The 22,676-nt window shown below is 56.1% G+C and overlaps 2 protein-coding genes across 21 annotated transcripts in view; one reads left to right on the top strand and one right to left on the bottom strand.

The window, feature by feature from the left end:
• Positions 1-11,857, top strand: part of RAP1GAP2 (RAP1 GTPase activating protein 2) — an 86,880-nt gene extending 75,023 nt beyond the window's left edge. For 14 of the 19 annotated variants that reach the window (XM_063340327.1, XM_063340340.1, XM_063340338.1 and 11 more), the window contains 8 exons: positions 1,983-2,120; positions 2,496-2,614; positions 2,926-3,039; positions 3,582-3,699; positions 4,078-4,204; positions 5,439-5,518; positions 5,715-5,753; positions 6,492-10,488. In XM_063340327.1, coding sequence (XP_063196397.1) covers positions 1,983-2,120; positions 2,496-2,614; positions 2,926-3,039; positions 3,582-3,699; positions 4,078-4,204; positions 5,439-5,518; positions 5,715-5,723 — 705 coding nt within the window. In that variant the 3' untranslated portion in view covers positions 5,724-5,753; positions 6,492-10,488. Of the gene's footprint in view, positions 1-1,982; positions 2,121-2,495; positions 2,615-2,925; positions 3,040-3,581; positions 3,700-4,077; positions 4,205-5,438; positions 5,519-5,714; positions 5,754-6,491; positions 10,489-11,786 lie in introns of those variants that run through there. The other 5 variants (XM_063340324.1, XM_063340332.1, XM_063340334.1 and 2 more) reach the window with 3 other exon arrangements.
• LOC134518101 (tapasin-related protein-like) lies at positions 10,596-20,452 on the bottom strand. 2 transcript variants are annotated; one of them, XM_063340344.1, is made up of 9 exons: positions 20,328-20,452; positions 18,531-18,752; positions 17,535-17,804; positions 14,856-15,197; positions 14,376-14,702; positions 13,703-13,786; positions 13,519-13,535; positions 13,384-13,423; positions 10,596-12,902 (listed from the first exon to the last, which is right to left on the bottom strand). In XM_063340344.1, exons 1-8 carry the CDS (start codon positions 20,374-20,376, stop codon positions 13,409-13,411), a joined length of 1,326 nt encoding a protein of 441 aa, XP_063196414.1. In that variant the 5' UTR covers positions 20,377-20,452; the 3' UTR covers positions 10,596-12,902; positions 13,384-13,408. The 2 variants fall into 2 exon arrangements, with proteins under 2 accessions (XP_063196414.1, XP_063196413.1); XM_063340343.1 differs by having other exon boundaries at positions 10,596-12,258.
• Between the last annotated feature and the right edge of the window lie 2,224 nt (positions 20,453-22,676).

Genomic DNA, 22,676 nt, shown 5'->3' with positions numbered 1-22,676 from the left:
GGGGTGGCCACGGTCCCGGCACCGGCTGGGACTCGGGCTGCAGCTCCCACTTACCCCGGTGCAGGTCCGCCTGCAGCTCCATAAACCATGGATAACCCATGGATACGGTGCCGGACACCTCCAGAAGTCTGGCCCTGGATGGCGCGTTTCCTCTGAAATGTCTTTACTGTGCGGGGGGACTCAGGGGGCCGGAGCGGAGGCAGCCGTGGCGCGGCGGGCGGTGCGGCAGCGATTGGGAGGGAATAGCTGCGAAGAGAAACTTTCCTGTAATTGGCACGCTGGCATCACAGTCCAGTTTGGGCTCCCGTTACCATGGTGACTACAGTAATTAAAATATGGGTATAGATTTGTTGTTGTTTTTTTTTTTTTTTAACTTGTGCATTTCACTGCTGCTTTTCATAGCGTGTGCCAGACTTTCAAAAGATCTCATGGTTGTATTTGTAAGTGCTTGGGACAACAACTGCGAGAAGACATTAAAAATAAAAAGTCGGGTCCTGTTTAAGCACCCAGACGAGAGTTCGGATCTGCAGAAGGTCTCTGCCTCCGCTGTGCATGGCTCTGCCTGCAGCACTCGAAGTCAAACAGCTTACGGCAGTTCCTCTTGCCTGGCTTGTGCCGCCGACGTTCGCAGAGCCTGGCCCTTGGTCCCTTCCCAGGGGATGTGGAGGGCTCCGTGGGGGCTGCGAGTCCTGTCGTGTCCAGACGTGGCATGGCACACCTCTGGGCTCTGCCGTGGAGGTGGGTTGGACCCGGCGTCATTGCTCCGTGCCCGGGCAGGGCATCCCTCGGCGTGCGGAGCTGCGGCACTGCTCCAGCTCTGCGGGCGGACAGAGGGAGCGAGGGCAGGAGGCCTTGCACTGGGCATCTCGCTCCCATAAAAACCAGGCTGGGCCAAAGCGGACAGGGATGTTTCAGGGCAGCTGGGAACGAACAGGCTGTGGTTTGCAGTGCCGAAGGCTGAGCGGGAAAAGCAGCCCTCAGCTGGGGCTGGGAGGCCGTGGGCGCTTTGGCGCAGGGGTTGGGTGGCAGGAGCTTGGCACAGCAGTGGTCCCGGTCGTTGATCACTACGTCCAGCAGCGGGGGTTCAGCAGGAGAAGCTGCGCCGGGCTGCAGCGCTGGCACACAGCACGGCACGGGGCACTGGGCTCTCAGCTGGAAGCTGCACCCAGACTCGGTGACACGGCTCAGGCAAGGGTGATCCGGAGGAAAGCGTGTCCAGAGCCCGGGGGATCATGGCTGACGTGGAGTGAAGGAAGGGGCTGCCTGGTTGGGAGAAATGAAGACCGAAGGGAGCAGGGAGAATCCGCAGCTGCCGTGGGGACGGTGCTGCGCAGCTTGTCTCCGGGTCTCACAGAGGTGGATGGGCCAGGCCCAGCAGCAGCAGAGCTCCAGGCTAAGCGTGCTTTCGGGCATAAGCACGCTGAAGAACAGAAGTGCTGTTGGGAAGAGGCGGTGAAGCCTCCAGCTGTGGGGATGTTCCGGGGTGGGTTGGAGAGGTCGGTTGGCACGCAGGAGAGGTGCAGACAGGGCAGGAGGCTCCATGCAGGACCCGTCTTCTCTGCAGCCAGGGACGATCGCGGGGATGTGTGCATCCAGACACTGGCTAACGGCTCGGCTGTGGTCCCCGTTCCTGCTGGGGGTTTTGGGAGGTCGGCCAGGCGCTGGGCCAGGAGGCAGGCTCTGGGGCTCACATCTGTTGCTCCGGTCCCATAGCTGCAGTCCTCAGCCCTCGCACCCGGTGTTGTGGGGGGAAAACCTGACCTTGTCGTGGCCATGGGGCTCCCTGAGGGGTGGCTCGTCCTCGGTCTGTGCAGAACCATGGCTGCTGCTGGTACTCATGGCGTTGTTGGTGTGCGCCGGCTCTTGGGAGGGGATACCAGGCAGGTCACGCTCCGGTGTGCCCGGGAGAGCTGGGGGCAGTTTGGGGTGGGTGTCCCACAGGGTGGTGATGACCTGCTGTCCCCTGTCCCCTCCGACCGTAGAGAGCCATCCGGGTGCGCAGCCACTCCATGGAGACGATGGTGGGCAGCCAGAAGAAGCACCACGGCGGCGGCATCCCGGGCAGCCTCAGCGGGGGCATCGCACACAACAGCAGCGAGGTGACCAAGACCACCTTCTCGGTGAGCGCGGCCATGCGTCCCCCCGGTCCTTCCCTCCCTCTGTCCCTCCCTCCCTCCCCAGCCTGGCAGGGGCTGACGGAGCCTGGCAGTCCCCTGCGCGGGCAGCGAATGCAGAGGTGAGGAGATTTGTGCAGAGCGTGATTTTACGAGTGCTGCGTTTGAGTTGGGTTTGTTTAGGGAAAGAACTGAAGCTTGGCTTCCTGGGGTTTTCAGCCCCAAAGCACAAGGGAGATATGACAGAAATTCTGGCATTACGTGTATTCTAGATGTGCAGGCTGAGAATTGCGGGCAGCATAATTCCTCGTGGGATGTTTAGTCATAGGAGCTTGTAGGATGGAGCTTTGCTCTCCAACCTGGACTGATCTGTGCTTTCAGCCCCCTGTACCAGCAGCTGCTGCCAAGAACCAGTCCAGGAGCCCCATCAAGCGCCGTTCGGGGCTGTTCCCTCGCCTGCACACGGGCTCTGAGAGCCAGGCGGAGAGCAGGACCAGGTGGTAAGTTGGGCATCGCCCTGGTCACTGAGGTTAAAAACCCCGATTGCCCGTTAAACATCAGGGAAGCTGTCGGTGGGTGCTGGAGACCTTGCCTGGGGCGCAGCCACAACGAGCCAGCAGCGAGAGCTGCTTTTGCCGTGTTGGAGGGAATGGTGCCTTGGATCCCTTCCCTCTGTTTTAAATCGGAGTGGTGGTATCCAGAGAGCATCTGTTGCTCTTACAGTTTAGCATTTGGTGTTAGGGAGTATAATTTGACCATCCTTTTCAAGTCTCTTGTGTAACTTGCGCAACCTGTCTCTTTGTGCCCTCAGTGACAGCGTTTCTGGAGCCCAGAAGACACCAGATTTGGGACATTCTTCTCAAGAGATGAAATCTGAAACCTCCTCCAACCCCAGCTCCCCTGAAATATGCCCCAACAAGGACAGGTGAGCCGGGAGGAGCCCCGTCCTCCTCCAACTGGAGCTCAAGTCACCCTGTAGCCGAGAGACCATCAGGAGCTTTGTCAAACAAAACCATCCCCAGGTTTTGCTATAAATAAGTTTGATATTAAGGGTGGAAAAAAAAAGATTCTGGTGATTCACGAGCACAGCTCCTTTATGGTCTGAAAATAGCCATCTTTAAAAAGAAGAGGAAGAGCAAAGAGCAGTATTTGACAGAAGTTGCCCAAACCCTTGCGGCACAGGAGCTGGGGAGGCCGATGGTGCCCATCCCTCCTGCCACTGGGGAGTCAGCCTGGCCCACGGGTTTCTGCTGGTGGCACCCACCGGCTGCTTTGTCCCGTGCTCTTGGAAATGGTTCCTCCCAGAAACACCCCCAGCTTTGTCCCTGTGGCAGCTGCTTTGCTCCGGGGTGGGCGGGAGGGTCTGTCCCTGTCCCTGTCTGTTCCTGTCTGCTGTCATAGCCCGAAGGACACGGCTTCCCGAGTGACAACCACGTGCCCTTCATTTTGCTTCGCCTCCCTTCCCAGGCCCTTCATTAAGCTGAAAGAGAATGGGAGGTCAAACATCTCCCGTTCCTCCTCGAGCACCAGCAGCTTCAGCAGCACGGCGGGGGAGAGCGAGACCCTGGAGGAGTACGACAGCGTGGTAGGCACCAAACCGCCCCGTGGCACCTGTGGGACCCATGGCTCCGCACGCCCACGGCTGCCCCCGGGCAGGCTCTGCATGGGGGAAAAGTCCCGCAGACCCCCAGGTGCCTTCTCCCTGCTGACATCCAGGGGCTTAGCCCCGGGTGCGGGAGGAGGAGGGTCATGGTGCCCGGTGGGACACCCCTGTGAGCCCTGGTGTGCATGGGGGACAGTGCTGGACACACCGGGGCAGGAGGTTGCTCCGTCAGGAGTTCTCCTTGGTATGGGCACGTGGGGGGGGCTGTGATGGGCAGGGATGTACGGAGGCATCAGCAGGGCGTGGAGAGGAAAGGTGGCTGCAGAAGGGAAAGCCATGTCCCGGTCTCTCCCCGTGTAGGGAAGCCAGCCGTCCACGGCGTCGCCGTTCAAGCAGGACGTCTTTGTCTACGGCGCCTCGCCCGGCAGTGAGAGCCCGAGCATGGGGGCCACAGCCACCCCCGTCATCATGAGCAGGAGCCCCACAGGTGGGTGGCAGGAGGGCCGGGGGGGGCACAACCTCTGCTGTGGTTCCTGGAGCCCCTGGAAGCCCCTGGGGTCCCACAGGGGCAGGTGGGGATGGGGTCTGGGATGGAGAAGCCCCCTCCCAGCCTTGCCCGGGCTGCAGGCGGCTGCCGGAGGTCAGGGGGCGAAGCAGCAGCCGTGTGTGCCCTGGCAGGACGGGCGTCCCGCCGGATGCGGGGTGAGCCCTTGCTTCTCCCGAAACCCTCATCCCAACGGGGCTGTTCCCGAGAGACAGCCCCGCATTGCTTTATTTCTGTATTTCCACGGGGAATTTGTTTCCCTTCTAAATTAGTGCGCGGAGGTGGCTCTTGCTGTGGCTTTGTTTCCTCCCTGCTCCCCTGACAGCCGTGTGCAGTAGTCGTGGAAACTCGCTGTCTCCAAGGACCCAGCCACGACTCACAAATTATTTAATAAACAAGCAGCTTCCCTCGGACTCGGCTCCGTTGCCCCTGCTGCTAACTCGCTCTGCCGCCGACCCCGTCCGTTTCAGTCGGACGATTTGCAGAACGAGCTGCAATTCAACGGGGGTAAAATCGGCAGAAACGAGCCCTTTGCTGGTGCATCCCGCGGCGGTGCCGGGGCTGGGGGATGTCTGCAGCGCTCGCCCCACGCCCGCGGCTCTCGTCTCCCCTGCCTGCCGGGAAGCACCGCCATCCGAATGCAAACAGACAAGATGAGCTCAGGAGGTGTTTGTGGGAGAGCCAGGGAGGCACAGCCCACCCTCAACAGCTCCGTCACTGGGAGCAGCGCGGGGGAACGCGGGGCTGCGCGGCGCCGGCTTTTCGTATCTCAGCACCCCACGGTCCTCCTCCTCCTTATTTCACTAGCGATTTTCTGAACTATTAAACCAGCCCCTTCTAATCTTTAAAGTGTTTATTTTGTATTTTTCCTGCCAAGAACATGGAAATCCACCCATGCATTATACGGATCAGTCATTTCTTGCAGCCTTTTCAGTGGCATTTCCAATAGAAAGGCTGTGAAATGTAATTAAGCCTCAATTTGTTCCATCAAAAACATTTAATGTACAGATTTTGCCAAACATTCAGCCAAGATAGACTAAATATTGGTAGCGCTCGTGACAGTCTATTGAGGCGCCTGGCTGTCAGGCTGGTCCAGCGGCAGTCAGCGCTAGGGATTCAGCAAATATTTTTCTTCAGAGATTATTATTTTTCTCCTTTGTTTTTCCCCTCCCTCCAGCAGATATAAAGAACAGAAACTCTCCGAGGTCAAACCTGAAGTTTCGCTTCGACAAGCTCAGCCACGGCAGCTCCAGCACGGTGGGTGCCGGCGGCTCTCGGGGCAGGCGGCGCGGGGAAAGGGGGACACGGCGGGCGACGGGGCTTGGGGGGCTGCGGAGCAGGAGGCAGAGCCCGTGAGGGGCAGTGGGAAGGGAGGGGAAGGGGAAAGAGAAGGGATTTCACCACTTCTTGCCCCTTTATTTGCAACCCAACACATACTCTGTTTCTCATTTAGAGCCACTAGCAGGAAGAAGTCGTCATGAACTTGTAAAAGGTGAGTGTCTGTGATACGGTGCTGGGCAAAATGACCTGTCTGTGCTGCTTTGAACAAGTGTGTCCCCTTCAGAGACAGCTGACGTTGGCTAATTGCACTGATTATTGTTAGATATGCGATCAATAATGTATCTTAAAGCATCCTAAATGCTTTCGTAAGACGAGGGCAGCGCTGGGGGTGGAGAAGCAGAGCCAGGTGTTCCTCCGCCTTCCGAAAACCAGATGGAAACGGTCAATTTAGAGGTGGATTTTCTGGGCAGAGGTGGAGGGAGCGCAGATTAGCCTGGGCTCTGGGGGCTGCGGGACCCTCCGTCCGGCAGCGGCTTTTGCCCACACGTGGGGCCACCAGCCCGAGCGGGTGCTTTCACACAGGAGGTGTTGGCAAGCCACGAGGAATGCATTTACTGGTTTTCTCACAGGCTCCAGTTCCCGGAGTCTTTCTATGTAACGAAATCAGGGTTTTCATTAGGAAGTTCTTACCTGAGCAGAAGAGCCCATAAAACTTGAAATGAGAGAAATCTCCGTTTCTGAGAGCGTGGGTTCTCAAAAAGCCATGATTTTCAGCCCCTCACTGAGTTTGCTCCTCTCCCGGCCGGGGACGGGTTGGTGTCCGCAGGAGGGGCACAGCTCTGGCTTTGGCCCCCTCCCTGGGACCAGCACTTCATGGCCATCCCTGCAGGAGTGAGAATATTCTCCTTCCACCGTCTCTGACGCTTTTTTATCCGTTTCTTCTTCGCAGAGAATTTTTGTTTCAACAAAGGGAAAACTCTTCAACACCCCGTGGGAAGATGCGTGCCCCGGCCGTGGCGGCGGGGGGCCCTCCCTTCCCGGCTGCATCCCCGTGCCGGGACGGAGCTCCCACCTTGCCGCCATCTCTGCCCCGACAGGGACCCCGCCGCCTTCCCACCGGGTGAACCCCTCGCAGCAAACACCCCCGCGCCCCGCACCCTTCTCTGCGCCGTGGGAGGAGACGTGGCTCTGACCGCCTGGCACACGTGTGTGGCCGGAGGCTGTGTCCCCTCCACGCTGCCGTGTCCCCTCCGCGCTGCCGTGCCGTGCTGCGTCACCCCGCGGGTGCCCGTGCGTGCTGCGGTGCTGGGTGCTGGGCGGGCGCCGTCCATCTCCTCCTGGGCAGGGGGGAAGCAGGACGGACCCTGGCGCGGTTCGGGTGCCTCCCTGCTTTATGTGCAAGTTACTAGTGGGGAAACAGGGGTCTTGTGTTTGTTTTTTGGAAGGGTCGGTGGTCAGGGCAAGATTCCGTGTTTGCTTGGCTGCGGGGCAGTTCCGCTGCCCCAGTGTTTCTGTCGCTCTTCGCTGTTTGGAGGCAACGGGGCAAATCCTGCCCCGCGGCCCTTGCCGGCATGGCGGGGGCTGCAGCAGCCCTCCCGCCGCCCCCGCTGCCTCCCCTCCAGCTCGTCCCCCGCTGCGAACCTCCGGGGCAGATGCAGCCCCTCACTCCTTGCTCACTCGGCTTCTGGCAGGAGAGGAGGGTGAGGGCACCGGTCCCAGGGGGGCAGAGCCGGTGACCGGGGCCGACTCACCCTCCCGCAGCAGCCCGGGAATTGGTTTATGTGGACTCCCCGCTTTTTCCCTGCCTGAAACTCTGAGCGCAGGTCCTGGGAAAGATTAACCAAAGCTAAAGCTGTAGTGTATCGAAATACCAGAACAGGGACTCGGCTCTGCTTTACCCTGTGGGCTGGATCGCTGGGGGAGCAAATGCAGGACACGGCAGTGATTTGGGTGGCATTAGGCTGCTCCGCCCCTCGCAGAATCTGTCCCGCTGCTTTTCAGTCTGCTTTTGTTTGTTTTGAAAGACGAGGATTATGAATTCTGCAAGGTGATTTCCCTGTCGTGACCTTTATCCAAAAAATACCTCTCTCAACATGCCAAGAAACGCTTTTGCTCTTTTAATGGAATTTTCTCTAAAGTTTACTGAAGTCTGTCCATGAATTTCACGTTGCTCATAGGTTTCCCGTGTCAGGTTTTGGAAAGACACGCTGCAATGCTGCAGAGATGCTCCCTCCCCCATACCACGATCTGTGACCTGTGCAACCTCCCCTCCATGAAACAAGGTTCTCAATCTCTAGTGGAAGCAATTCTTTGGGTTCGTGATTCCTAATGAAAGCAGAGCTGTGAGTGCCAAAGTTAACTTCCCACGGTTGGAGCCGCGAGGGCACCAAAGGGCCCGGCAGCTGGTGTCAGGAGGTGCGGGCAGAATCGCACCCAGAAGCATGTGCGGGGCGGTCCCGGGGGGGCTGCGGCTGCTCCCCGGGGAAGCTCCTTGCCCCTGGAGGGAAAGGGCTCGTAGAAGCCAACCATCGCCTCCCCACCGCCCCTGGGCCAGAGCAGAGCCAAGGCAAACCCAACCGGCTCCGCTCTGGGGGGCTGCCTGGTCCTGACGCCCTCGGGTTCATACAGGTGCTCCCGCCTGCGCGTGTAACTTCTCCATTGGAAAGGAAAAGGCTGTAGCCCTAACGGGAGATGAACCGGATGAAAGGAGGAAAAGACGTTGTGGGAAAGGTGAGCAGTTTCACAAGCGCCAGGTGCACTGTGTAGGACTAGGAAATACCACTAACCACCCGTGGGGACGCTCCCTCCTGCTTTCCGTGAGTTGCATTTAAATAGAGTTTCAATCTTAAGGCTTTCTTTGAAAGAGGAAGGGCACGGTGTGCTTAGCCCGGTCCTTAGCTAGCTCTAGATGTTCTCAGGTTCCACATACTTTGCTGTTCAGCACTTCTGTCGATGATGCTTCAGTAGCACTTTCAACCCCATCCCCGCTTCCTCCTCTTAGAAGCTTTTGCTCTGGTTTTCTTACGCCGCACAGAGAAATACTGACTGGTGCAACGACTTGCTTTGAGGGTCTGCTCCTGGCTCGGCTTGCTTTCCCTGAGAAGTCGCTTGATTCTATAGACGTTGTCATTCGCATGGGTGTTGATCTCCGTGAGATCTTTCAGCAGAAGATGCAGTGGCTACTGTCAGCTGGGGTGTCATTTTCGGTGTTGCCTTTTTTTTTTTTTTTTTTTTTTTTTTCTTCTCTCACTTGAAACCGTGACTTTGCTTTTTGACCTAGGTTGATTTGTAGAATTATTTGAATGGCATTAAGAGGCAGGCAGGACACGTGTGTCGCTTCAGGGAGAGCGATGCCACGCGTTGGGATGTGTGTCTGCCCGCGCCAGCCTGGGCGAAGGAGCCGAGGCTGGCAGAGGGTTTGCCAGCGGCTCCTCCATCCTCTGGGACGTTTCCAGCAGCGCTCCTCACGCTGGGTCGTGAAATCCCACCCACTGCAGCATCCTAAATAGCAACTGGGCTTTTGAAGCTCCTGTCCCAGCCAGGCTGTAGCGTGGTTTCTGCCCGCGCTGCCTTGCGCCGTGTGTGCCGTACCCCTTTCAGCCCCCAAACTGTCCCCAGCTGTCCCCTCCGGCACTGGGGAGGGACCAGCACCGGTGGCCTGAAACCTCGGAGGCATTTCCACTTCCAGCAGCGGGTGAAGGTGTCCCTGTATCTGTATATATACTGCAAAATGTTTTGTGCTTGTAAGTGACACATATGCACATATATATACATATATAAAAGGGATTTTTATATATATATAAAAAAGAAAGGATCCTTAACTGACACTAAAATTACTGGGCAGTGCATTTTTCTTTCTGATCCCCACCGTTTCCACGCACAGAACATGTACCACTCTCCAAGTGATTTGCACAGGGAGCCGAGGGGGCTTGGAAACACGGCTGGGGGGGAATGGGGGAGCCCCTGGCTGCATGGGGGGGTTCTCTCCTCTCCCGGGGTTTGCCCCCCTTCTCCCCAGGGTTTGCTTGCTCCTGCTGCACCCGGCTGATGCCCGGCTCGGACCCGTCCCTGACCTTGGTGTGCGGCAGAGGCAGGTCCCCGTCCCTGTGTCCTGGCAGTGGAGCCGGGGGGGCCCTGCTCCCCCTGCTGCGGCCCCGGCGATGCAGTCCTGGGGACTGGGGTGCGGAGCTGCTGCTCCCTCCGGGCTGCCATTCCGGAAAGCACTGGGGCATGTACTTGCGCCCTCCCGAACCCCCCCGGAGTCAAGCACAGGGTTACACCGAAGCACAACGCGACAGTGCTTTTGTTTCTGAGCGGGAAGGGGGATCCTAAGCACAAACTCCGTTTCTTCCCAGAGTTTTGAGGGTCTTCAGGAACGGCAGGTGAAGGAGCCAGGGCGCGCCGCTGGCACGGATGGGTTGTTAACCCAGGTTGAGGTTTCTGGGCTGTTTTCGGCTCGGCTGCCGGAGGTGCTCCGCGCCGAGAGCCGCTGCCAGACCCCGTCGGCGGGGCCGTGCTCGGCACCCCCGCGCAGCACCCCGTGCTCGCGCCGCTTCGCCCGCGCTCCGGCTTCTGTCCCCTCCGGCTGGCGGAGCCTGTCCCCCCCCCCCGCGCCTAGGGCATGCTTTCATTATGTTTTAATGAATGTAGCACTGCGTATATCCTGCAAAGGGAAATGCTGAATTTATATCATTAGAATGTGAAGAGAGTTTATAGAGTGAAAAGAAATCTTGAAGAAATGTATCTGACAAAGTTTATTTTTTATGTAGAGAGGCGGTGCTTTGTAGTTCCTGGTGGCCTATGTCTGTTGTAAATAATGTACATTTAATTTATTGCTATGGTAGCAGATTGTATTTGTTATGTATAAAACTAAAGGTTCACAAATGTATATTTTGTTGCTTAAATGTGTCTTTGCAAAATTCACAATAAATAACATATTTTGTGTCCGTATGCGTACTACGTTGTGTATGTCCATGAAGTGACCGAGCTCTTTGGGGAACAGACATTGATCTTTACGTCCCTGCAAAAGCCACGCGATGGCGGAGGCCGGGGCTGAGCCGTTCCTGGTGTGAGTGCGGCTGAGCTCACAAAGGCACAAACTGACGCAGAGGAGCGTCAGTTCCTACACCGATTTACACCCCAGGGCAAGAGGGTGTAAATCGGGACACCTCTGCTGATGTTCCTAACGCTGGGAGCGGATGGAGAGAGGAGGACCCGGCTTCTCTTTTACAAACGCTTAGCAATTTTAATCAAGTGAACCGTTCCGTTTGAACTGGAATTAGTGCCACGTAAAGCTCAGTATAAACCGGCCCCTCAGTATAAACCGGCCCCTGGCAGCAGCCAGCCCACACGAGGCAAAGAAAATAAACAGGCAGCAATTCAGTTAGTCTAAACCAGCCGAGTTTACCTTGGGCCATCGGTCTCTGGCATCTTGGCTGCCTTTGGATGTCCTCTGTGAGCTAACTATGAAATTGGATTTTCTCTCTCCAGCTCCTCAGGCTCCTTTCAAATCCCCCTAATTTCCCAGATCGCTTCCTCCCAGGACGCTCAGAAAAAAGCTGTTATTGTTTGGAGGCGGCGTGTCTGGTATGTTTTCCCCACGGCTCAGGCTGAATGAAGCACAAAGCTATTAGCCGGCGTTAGTTTTTTTTTTTACATTTTGTGACGAGGGGAATGGATGCATTAATTTGTACATGTGAGAATAAAATACTTGCCTTTGCCAGGGAAAAAAATTCCACCACGAGGAGCATGTTGCTCGCCCTCCGTAGCGCGGCCGCCCGGCTCGGGTGCCTGTGGACCCTGTGGCAGCCCCAGCTCGGTGGCGCAGGGATGCTCGGGAGGGCTGGGACAGGGTCCCGGGGTGCTGTTGAGTAGGTGCCAGGGTTTCAGGGGGGGTTTCAGGGGGATGCCGGCTGCAGCGGTGGGGGACGCGCTGTGGCTGGGGCTGCTCTCACCCAGGTGCAGCAAAGCCAAGCACAAACTGCCCGGGAAAGGGGCTGGGGCAGCGCCTGGGGGGGGTCACGCCAGCCTCCCTTAAATCAAAGAGCGAGGACTTTGCTTCGGGCTCTGCAGACCCCCCTACAGCAGAGCCTGAGCTACGGGGATGCGTCCATCGGAGCCGCCGGCTTCCACCAGGAATAGCAGATGAAGAACCTAAAACCTAAAAAAGTTTTGTTTCTCTTAACGGATCTTTATTGTAAAAATTATTCCCAGTTACCAAACCCAGATTCTCCCCTTGTTCCAGAGGATGATGAGCCAGTGCTGAATCTTTGTGTCGCCAAATCCCGTCTCTGGCTGAAACAAAGCGAGCCCAGCCCAAGATGAAGCTGGTTCTTTCGCCGGCCGTGGCCAGGCTCCGGAGTCGTGAGGAGAACAGCAGAACTGAAGCAGCGGCGAGTGCTTCCGAGGGCTGGCAACGGGCAACTCATCCGCCCTGCCCCGCACACGCACGGCCGGGGACTGACCGCTACTGGCATTTGGTAGGCAAGTAAGCTGTAGGGGTTTTGGCAATCTGCTGGAGATATTTATCCTCTCTTGAATTCTTCACCCATGCTTTTTTTTTTTTTTTTTTGTTGAATCAGAATAAACACATCCGTCTTTTTATCACTTTTTTTTCCCCTTCATTGGTCAGCTCTTTTCTCCCCTCACCCTGTGACAACACCCGAGCCAGGCTGTATCCTTTCCCGTGCCAAGGCCTTCTTCCTCTGCATGGACTTCTGTTTCAAAGAAAACAAATGCTCTTGCCAGGAACTTCACTATATCTGAGAATTGTATCCCTTTGTCAAAATTAGCCAACTGGGGTTCATTTTTGATAAGAAAATATTCTAAAATCCAAGCATGTTATCGGAAAAAAAGATGGAAACGTACACTGCTCAGGCAATTTGGCTCTTCCAAAAGATCCAACCGGACTGGCTGGGTTTGTGGTTGCTTCCTGCCAGAATTTAAATATATGGCAACTGAGCAATTTCCATGACTTTCCAGGTCATCAGTGAAGTGCCAGACTGGCCTTCATAAATCGGGAGAACAAAAGACTTTGGGTGAGCCATCTGGGGTGGTCTGGACCAGCCACACCAGCCATGGAGGAAGCAGCTCGCCACCTTCGGAGCACACAGCCAGCAGTTACAGGAGAGCTCTGAGCATCCCCCGTCCTCCGAAATCAGGAGAGGAGCGGAGCCTACCCCGACACTGAGCAACCTTTGACATTTTCCACATGTCAGACAGGGATATGGGTTCTTTCCTCCCACTCTTAGCCTATTTTTGGCCAAGGACGACATGCCGTGCCTGGTACAAAGAGGTCCTTTGCTGGCTACCTCCACTGATTGCTCTTGGGATATGCTCATGACAGCTTTATGTGCTCAACCTGGGGGCAATAATTACCAAAGGAAAAGAAGTTTCAGAAGAAGAAAAGACTGCACAACAATGGATGGCATAAGGATGCAGGCCAAGTGCGCATCTTGCCCTGCAATGCACGGTACTGAATGCTGTCTCGGTTTTACTGCCTTCTCTTCCCTGCTGTACGTGCCTAGCGCATCTGAGAGCCCCCGTCCTACTGCCGTGGTAACACAGACTCCAGAAAAAAAACGTTGTCCCAAGTGTCCTGCTGCCCTTTGCTCCGGGATGCCTTGCAGGAGTGCCGCAGCTTTGGCAAGGTGCGGAGTCCCCGTAGCGTGCGTCCCGCAGGCAGCGTGCTGCCCGCCGCCATCGCTTCTGGCAGCGTCCGGCTGGCGCTGCCTGCGTGTCCTTGGCAGACAGCAGCCTTTCCCGCTGCCGTTTCCCACCCTCCCCCTTCCAGATTCAGCACCCAGCATCTTTTGTGCGCTCTTCGGAGCAGCTCTGCTCACCTGGCAGGCACCGGAGGTCCCGTCTCTAGTAAGGTTTGGTCTGGGGGGGTAAAACAGCGATGAATTAGCAGAGAGTCGGATGGAAAGCACCAAATGTGTTTTGGGTAGAAAACGGACAGCAAAACCCACACCTACCTTAGCAGTGCTCCTCACTAGGGCAGGGGAAAAGGGAAAAAAAAGAGATTGTGAGTAAAAGAAGGATGAAGCACGGCTTCCACCTCCCTGGGGAGAGCCATGGCCACCCACCGCGGGGACAGCTAGCGCAGCAGCGTCCTCCCCTCCCCACAGCCCACATTTGGTAGCCTGGAGGTCGTCTTACCTCTGTGATGGTACCAAAGGGCGCCCAGGAGGCTCACGGCCAGGCCAAGGAGCAGCAGCAGCAGCCAGGCGGAGGAGGTGGCTTCTGCTCATGAACAAAAGAAAGGCCGATGGCAGAGACACACAACGGCTGTGGTGCCCGGCCCCGGTCACGCTGCCATCGCGCGCAGGGGATGGGGACAGGGACAGGGACGGGAGCAGCAGCTCCCACAGGGCGACTGCAGGGATCGGGGGGAGAACGCGTCCCAGTGGGCAGGCGGTGGCCTGCGACCGCAGTCGGGCTGCAGGACTTTCACTGGAGTCCACTGGTCCCACTGAACGAAAGGCCAAATTTAGATTTACCCCAAATACCCTGGCATGAGGTTTCCACTCACATTTGGTCTGAAATGACGTCCCCATTCTATCCTCACTGCAGTTTCTCTTTCATGTGGCCCAAGACAAAAAAAGGACCACCTCACATTTCAAAGCTGTTTGAGGGAGTTCTCTGTTTTGCCAAGGGCACCTGGGAGATGCTTCAAAAGACACCCAGCTCTCGCTTATCAAAAAGACTGTTAATTATGGGCCAGAACTGGCTGGGAACTGGCTGAAAGGGGATAGATCAGTAGAAAGTTACCCCCCCAGGCAATGCCAGGGGTCCGGTGTGCGGGGACAACGTCCCCAGGCGAGCAGCATACCTCTCACCTCCACAGTCACGCTTCTCCTGATGGGGGACCGCAGGCTCGGGTGGTCTACCCGGCACGTGTACCGATGGCCATTGTCCCTCAGGGACGCCGTGAGCAGGAAGTATCTGGAGGAGCTGTAGGTGCCATTGCTGCTCTGCCGGTGGCTGCTGGAAAGAACGTTCTTCACGACATCGGGGACCTTCCAGGAGTCCTTCGGCTCCCGGAGCCACTGGACCTGGATGTCGTGTGGGTAGTAGTGCCTGATATTGCAGACCAGCTTGTGCTGCTCTCCTTCCACCAGCGACAGGGAGTTAACGTTGACGGTCACTGTGGGTTTTTCTGGTGAGCGAAAATTTATTATGCTGCTAAGTCTCTCAACTCATAAAGTCTGCCTCCATCATTAAACAAAACCAAATATGGTTTTACACGCCTTGTGTCTGAGGACTTCCCGGCAGTCTTAAAAACAATAAACGCCCAAGCCCATGCTGTTACCTTCTATTTGCAGCTGGATCGCCTGTTCCGCAGTGAGCGAGGCCACTGACACCGAGCACGAGTAGGTTCCTTCATCTCTCACTTCTGTATTTCTCAGCAACAGGGAGGCGTTTCCTTTGGGGATTTCCTCCAGGACCATCTCAGCTCGCCCAGCCAGGCCTTCCACCCGCTTGCTGGACCCGCTGTAAGCCATCAGGCGCTTTCGGTGCCCCCCTTTCTGCTGCAGCACCCACTGGACGGTGGCCTCTGCCCGGTGTGCGGTGGAGAAGGCGCAGTGCAGCCAGACGTCCTGGGCCAGCCCGGAGCGGCGGAGGGTGGGCGAGCTGTGCACCAGCAGTGGGGCTGGGGGAGACAGGGTGAGGGGTTGGGGGGACACGGTGGGACACGGCAAGGGGCTGGGGAGACACAGCGAGAGGCTGGGGTGAGGGGCTGGGAGACAGGGTGAGGGGTGGGGGGACACGGTGGGACATGGCAAGGGGCTGGGGAGACACAGCGAGGGGCTGGGGGGAGACACGGTGAGGGACTGGGCGTGAGGGGCTGGGGAGACACAGTGGGACACGGCGAGGGGCTGGGGAGACACGGTGAGGGGCTGGGCGTGAGGGGCTGGGGAGACACGGTGGGACACGGCAAGGGGCTGGAGGTACATGGGGAGGGGCTGGGGGCAAGGGGCGATAGGGGGCAGAGGGTGAGGGGTGGGGGAGACACCAGGAGGGGCTGGGGGGACAGGGTGGGGTGTTGGGGAGACACCAGAAGGGGCTGGGGGGACAGGGCGAGGGGCTGGGGGGACACGGTGGGGTGTTGGGGGGACACGGGGAGGGGTGGGGGAGACAGGGCGAGGGCTGGGGGGACACGGGGAGGGGCTGGGGGCTGCCGCGGGGACTGGGGCGGCACCAGTGAGGACCAGTTGCCATCTAGTGCCCCGACGCTGTACTGCAGCCCCAGCCCACCCGGCCCCCCCGGTGCCAGTCCCTGTTAACCCCTGTTAGTCGGGAAGGCACAGCCTAACGCTGCCCCAAAGGCATGTTTATAACTCTCTTCCTCTGTCCCTGAGCCGCTGCCGCGTTACACTTTGTTCTGGCCTTATTTTACGTGCAGAGTAAGAGCTGCGGTGGCTCCTCCGTAACCCTTGCTGCGAGGGACGCGGTAACGAAGCAGCGTTTCTTTCCCAACCACCCTGACCCGTTGCTTCGGGAGCCACTGCAAACCTAAAAGCCGCCAGGGAAGGTGCACAGGTGACCAGGTGTGACCCCGGCACTGGGAAGTGCCGAAGAGCATCCCGACACTTTGGGGTGGCAAATAGAATCGAGCTGATTAACCCAGCCAGCCAATGGCCAGGTTAATGGCTAATTAACCTGCGGGGGCGGGGGGGGCAATAAAAAGCAGCTGGGTGGCAGCAGTAGGGTTAGGCAGCTGCCTGCAAGAGGGTCCTGTGAGGCTGTCCTTCCCTTGGCTGAGGTTCTGCTGTGTTTTACCTGCCTGGATGTAGCGAGGCTCTATAGCCTCGGTAAAGTGCTCCTGATGTGGTAAGCAACCAATTTAAATCTATCTATTTTTTTTTAACATGGGATGGGGGAAAGGCTGATGTGGGCCAAGGGGAGTGGGAGGACCGGAGAAGCTCGGTGTGCAGGTGGGGCTTTGTAGGTGCTGGTGATGGGCTCTGCAGCTCCTGCAGTGATGCCGGGAGCTGCTGCGGCTGCCGGAGCCCTGCCAGGGGCTGGGGCCATGGGTCTGTGCCCAGAGCTTCCCTGCTGCTATGGCCTAGCCACCACATCCCAGGCTGCTCCACCTCAGGGGCTTCATCCTGCCGGTTCTAAAGACCGCAGCTGTGCGTCTCTTGACCAGATAACACCAGGTCCTGGGGAATGGTGTTTACGCAACGCAAGTTTGTGGTCTGGAGGTGGGAAGGAGAGCCTTGTGCTCTTGTTCTGACCCGGACTGGCAGGGCACCTTCAGCCCTTCTGCACATGCCAGCTCACCAGCTCCTTTCGGTTTCTTCACCCGAAACTCCTCCCTGCCCCTAACAGTCTCACACAGCAGTTTGCTCTCTGTGCAAACACCGAGCGCCCAGTCTGCTGAAAAACTAAGATAAGGCTTAATGGGTATGGCTATGTTAAAGCTTTGGTGATTTAAGTATTTGCTGTCAGGGCTTCTAGCCATGATGGTATGGAAGTATATAAACAGGAAACAATTACACTTTTGAGAAGCTGTTTTGAAGTTATTAACTTCTGCAACGTGTGCATAATCCTCAACACAAGGGGGAACATATGCTTTTTAATAAAAGCATTTTGTCTTACAGTATGTTAAAAAGCTATCTGTAAAGCTATTTGTAAACTCGGGATGCTTTTAAAAATAGGCTGGGGTGCATAATCCCAGAAGTCCAGAAGCTTAGTATGGGGAAGTGACACGGAGATGACAACATGGAGATGTTGCAATGTGTAAAACCAGAGTATGACTTTGTAACACCCTAGCGTAGATGGGGAGGAAAATGTAGGTTTTATCTACGTAATCATCCTTCTGAAAAGGTCTCAGGTCTGGAATTTGGGATGCAGCTGAAACGCCGCAGTGGTGGCTGTTCACCAGTGAACTCCTGGGATGGCTGCAATGCCCTGGCCGGCTCCGCGTCCCTCCCACGCTTTGAGTGCACAAAAGTCCCGAGGGGAATGGTGCTTTTTCTGTTACCTGAAACATGCAGTTGCTCTCCAATGCCTGGGAGAAGCTGTCCAGGATTTGGGTCCTCTTTTTCTTTCCGCTCCTGCACAAGGAAGACCGTAGTGGTGTATTTCCCCGCTGTGTGTGTTATGGTGCACGTGAACCAGGCGTCGGAACTGCTGGCTCTGATGTCCCTCCCAGGCCAGACGATCTGGGTGCCCGCTGTATAGTAAGGGCTGATCCTACAGTCAAGCATCTCGATATCCTCATTGGCGTACGGAAGAATATCCGCTGAGGACTCTAAGGGAAAAAGCAAGTAAGGGCTTGTTTTGATCCCAGCCCATCTGAACGTGCGGCAAACCCAGCCCGCCTCTACGCGCAGCTCCTGGCGCAGCCCGGCCTTGCTCCGCAGGTGGTCGGTCTCACCACCAGTTAACAGCTCCTCCAGGAGCTAACCCTGACCCTCCGTCCCACCCCCGCAGGGTGTAGCATCCCCCTGACCCAGCGCGGAGGGTCCGGGGGCTTCCCCCGGAGGAGGGGACGCCCGACTCCCGTTTTATTCGGTGTGTAGTCGGGGCAAGCTGTGTGTCACCCGAAACCAGGCTCTCACAAGGTGATCCAAGGACAAGTCCTCACAGGAATGTGAGATCGAGCCAGGCACTGAGCTTTGAAATGCTAGGTGGTTGGTTTGGGTTTTTTTTTTGTATTTTTAGTACCCAAACCACAGTGAATCTTGGGTAAAAAAAAAAAAAAGTCTCCTCTGAATCTTTCAGAGCATCGCAGGTTCTTTTCCCACTGTGGATGCAATTAGCATCGCCTCAGGCCGGGCATCAAACCGGAGCCTGCTCCCGGGCCCCACAAAAAGGGGAGGGGGCACCTCTGCTCTTCCTCAGCGCTCGGCTCCAGCAGCGCGGCAGCTGCCCTGCCAGCCGGGAGAGCTGTCGCCCCTTGCGCAGGATGCTGTCTGTGACCCCTCGCGTTGACGAGGAGCGCGACCTGCTCACTTGGCTTCAGCAAATACCTCACCTTGCACAATAAATGAGGGGATTTTGTCTGGAGGAAGGTTTTCTGGCTGAGGCCTTTGGCCACCTTTTGATCCCGTCCCGCTCAGCAGGAGCCGCACGTTGAGCCTGATGATCTCGGTCTCTTTTGACAAGGGAATGAACTTGCTCGTCTCAAACACGCAGGGAAGCTGCCTGCTGAAACCTGGGCCCGCTGTAGCGATTCCATTTAGGTTCCCCACGAGTCCTAAAAGACATGGCCACGCATACATAAGATATTTTTAAAATGTCATGGCTGATCTTGAAAGAGTAACGAAATGAAGCCTGCTAACAGCAGAAAAACTGTGTAGCCAGTACCCTACGCGTGCAATGCATGCATTTAGCTCACAGCAGGCCGGTTATGTCGGGGAACGCTTTTATAAAAAAAACTTAAACTTCATACCCAATCTTCCTTTCATAAAAATATAACTTTTTAATGACTATTATTTTAAAATAACATTTCTTCCAAGAGTCGAAAGGGAAGAATAATGCTGTGAAGAGCACTGCAGGGAAATCTGCTGAATGGGTGAAGCATTTTTATCTGGGTGGGGGTCTCCGGGTGCCGGGGTGCTCTGAAGGAGCTGCGCAGCCAGCAACACCCTGCCCTTTGCCCCCCTGCTGCTCCCAGGAGCTCGGGGAGCACCAGCTGGGGAAGCCCAGCCACAGACCCTCCCCACAGGGTGGTGGGGAGAATTAGGGACCGGGGTGACACAGCTCCTCAGGCTGGGGCAAGTGGTCAGAGATGGGCGTTAGCGAGTTCCAGAGCCAGACCTTGTCCCATCTGGACAGCTGGTAGGGAGGGCTCTGAAACGCAGTGCTACTTTTGGTGCAGAGGTTACTTTTCTCCTCGGTACGGCACAGCAAAAGTCATTTGAAACTGCAAAATACTTCCTAATTACAGAAAATGCATTGTCAATCCCGTTGCTGTAAGGGCAGCATTTTTTCCATGGAATTCAAGAGTAGAGGCGCAGTACAGCCTGGATGATAATGGTACAAGCCCTGTTACTAAGACCGTTGATTTTAGGTGTTCTTAATTACTGTGGGTTTCTTGGGGAGAGCTGTTTGAAGCAGCAGGAATAGAGATGTGTGAACGTTGACTTATTCCGCCCTGCAGCGGGGCTCTCCGTAACCGCGGTGATTTTTTGCTTAACAAGACTTTCTGCAACTGGCGGAAGCAGGACAGGCCCTTAGGGATGGGGAACCTGCTGGAGTGAGGAAACCCTACCGCTGTGCCGTGGAGGGGCTGTTAAGTTAGCTGGGGAATAGAGGAGAGGAGGTGAAACCTTACTGGACGGCAGACTGGGGAGACGCACCCATTGACTACATGGGAAGGGAGCGGTGACACGCGGTGGGATGTCGCCGGCTGTGCCCACAGTCCCTCCGTGCTGGAAGCGGACGCCGCTGCCCGGTGAAACGGGCCAGCGCGGTGGAAGGTGCCGCTCTTGGACGGCGGCTGGGCTCACCCTCACCAAATCCCCTTCCGAAACCGAGCCACCTCGTCCCCAGCCCGAAACGCGCCGCCACAGCCCGTCGCGACCGGCTGCGGAACCCCGCGCGGCTTCTTAACCGTGCGACTTTTGGGCCCGCTTCACTCCCGGCAACGCCGAGGCGGTTCGTTAGCCCCGGGGCTGCCCCAAGCCCTTCCCAGCCTCTCGGTCACCGCCCGCTCCCGGCGGGGAACGCTTCCAGCCGGGAACACGCGCCAGCCCCCTCCCTCCCGAAAAGCCCCGGGGTCCCGCAGCCGCCCCCCCCCGCCCCGTCCCGCACCCCCCGGGGCACGTACCGATGCAGAGGAGGCAACAGGCTGCGGCGGAGCCCCCGCGGCGGCTCATGGCGGGGCTGCCCCGGCCCCGCGGCGCCGCTTTCGGTTTCGCTTTGGCCCGTCCCGGGCCGGGGGGGTGGGGGTGGGGGGGGCGGTGCGGGGTGAGCCGGGGGGTGCGGGACCGTCAGAGGCCGAGAAGGGGTCTGGAAAAAGATGTAGAACTGATGTCTGGGGTGGGGGGGGCCGCTGGAAAACCTCGTCGTGCGGGAGGTGGCGAGGATCGGGGACAAGGGCTCCCCTGGAACGGGGGGGGTGGGGGTGGAACTGCGCCCCCGCGGGGCCCGTCCGTGCCCTGAGCCTGGCTGCGGCCGGGGCCCTCCCCGCTCCGGGCGCGCTTGTGACTGGCTTGAGCAAAAAGTGCATGTTGGGGGGGGGGGGTTCTGGGTTTTCCTCTTGCATTTTCAGTGGCAAGAGTGTATACCGTAAAAGCAAAACTTTCTTTTTTTTTTTTCCTTCATAATTTAGCTTTTATTGGTCTGTAAAAAACGATACGTATTTATGTAGCACACAGGACATCAAATACTCGGCTTTGTCATTAATCCAGACAGCAAGTGAAAACAGGATGCAGAATTCTTGACAGTTCCTCATATACAGAGCAGTATCAACCTCGAGAGGCTTAAAAATTAAGCTTTAGAATTAAAACGGTGTGAGACAGTGTTGACACTTGAACAAGCGCTTCAGATGCACGTTTTAAAGGGACAGAAATCTTTCCTAGAGCTAGCAGATGGGCAAGCTGGGAATTAATGTTTGAATATTCCAGCCAGAATTTGGAAAGTTGTGTAATGAATCTGGACTATAAAAGAGGGTGGGAAGGAAACTGTAATTCTGCAGGCGCTCCTGAAAAACTCCTCAAAACAGACTGCTCAGCGAGGGTTGCTTCACTCACTCTTATCATTTAAACAAACTGTGAGTGTTATGGAAACAACTGCCTAAATCCAGGTTTCAGAGGATTTGGAGGATAGTAATTGAGCTAAATTGTTCACTTTTATAGCTGAGATTGACCAAATCCTTAAATAATGGGCTTGAGAGGGCTCGTCTGCTGGGAGTCGTCTTCATCGGGTGAAACACAAACCCACCCGTTGCAGATCCTTTTCCCAGGAGGTCCCTGAGCTCGGGCCGATCTCTCCTTTGGATCTACGTCTTCTGGACAGGAAGCTCTTCTAGTTTTAGCTGAAGAACCTTCTTCAGTTCAGCCCTAGAATATTTAAGACACTCGCCATAATTTATTCCAGCAGTAGCTGCAATTATGATATGCTGTGTACACAATTTTACAGCTCAGTCTTATTCCATATAATTTTGAACTTGAGATGCTCCAATCAGGATCCTAATTTTCTGGGCTCTGTCTATAGACAGATACGCATGATGAGTGGCACTTTGAAACTCTGCTGCTTTTCCTTTTCTTACGAACTACGGAGAATCCAATCAAGCATGAATCCAGGCGTAAGAGGAAAATATATATAATCATTACAGCATTTACCTCCTAGAGGTTTATTACTGGATTACTTACTGAATTAAGATACTTTCTTTGGACACGCATCTGTCTATAGGCTTGAGTCGTTTTATTCCTTGGAGGTGATTGTTCTGTGCTCCAGAAGGCTTTAGGAGTTTGCTTTGAGTCTTTAATTCCTTCAGTTCCCGCTCTGCCTTGGTGTTGTAGCGCAACTCATCATTAACACCGGCCAGGAAAACTCCTGCTCCTCCAAACCCGGGAATACCCTCTACACAGCCCAGTTTCATGTAACCGTACATGAGCCACTGCCTTTGAAGTACCTCGTGTTGTAAACTTACAGCAATTGTTAACGATACTGCGTGGTACCAGACCTGTGCACTTCGGAGTTCCCACTTTACAGGCCTATTTTAAGACACGGTGTAGTTGTCCAAGCTTCCTCGTGCTCTTTTTGTGAAGTATTACTGTTCTGTACTACCGTGTCAGCAGGAATAGACTGCTGGCAATGTCTGGAGTGACATCTACGCAGTGTCCTAAGGGTTCAGGTGTCGCATGGAGTCAAGTGATTCGGGCTTGACTTGAGAAAATCAGTCAGGAAGTGTGAAAATATCAGCAACACAGTGAGTAACTTACCTTGTGCCTTGGCAGCCTCTCCCAGGTGGTGATCACCTCCCTGTGCATTTTCCTAGTTCCACAGATGCTCACTTGTCTTGGCGGATAATTGTCTAAATATTCCTGTCAGCAACCTCCCTCAAATAGGTAAATAGCTTAAAAACTCAGCTGAAAAATTCAGTCTTTACATGTTCCTTGAAGCTCAGACCACAGAACCAAGAGTGACTACTGAAGTCGCCTTCGCGAAGGAA

Source organism: Chroicocephalus ridibundus, chromosome 7 (genome assembly GCF_963924245.1).
Source record: "Chroicocephalus ridibundus chromosome 7, bChrRid1.1, whole genome shotgun sequence".
NCBI classification, from domain to species: Eukaryota; Metazoa; Chordata; class Aves; order Charadriiformes; family Laridae; genus Chroicocephalus; species Chroicocephalus ridibundus.
This window is presented reverse-complemented; position numbering and strand designations above follow the sequence as displayed.

Excerpts from the sequence above, each read along its gene's own strand:
- LOC134518101 (XM_063340344.1), bottom strand. The coding sequence starts at position 20,376 with ATGAGCCGCCGCGGGGGCTCCGCCGCAGCCTGTTGCCTCCTCTGCATC. Across the intron at positions 17,805-18,530 it reads CCCCTCATTTATTGTGCAAG|AGTCCTCAGCGGATATTCTT; the intron begins GTGAGGTATTTG and ends TTTTTCCCTTAG. Across the intron at positions 14,703-14,855 it reads GATCCAGCTGCAAATAGAAG|AAAAACCCACAGTGACCGTC; the intron begins GTAACAGCATGG and ends TTCGCTCACCAG.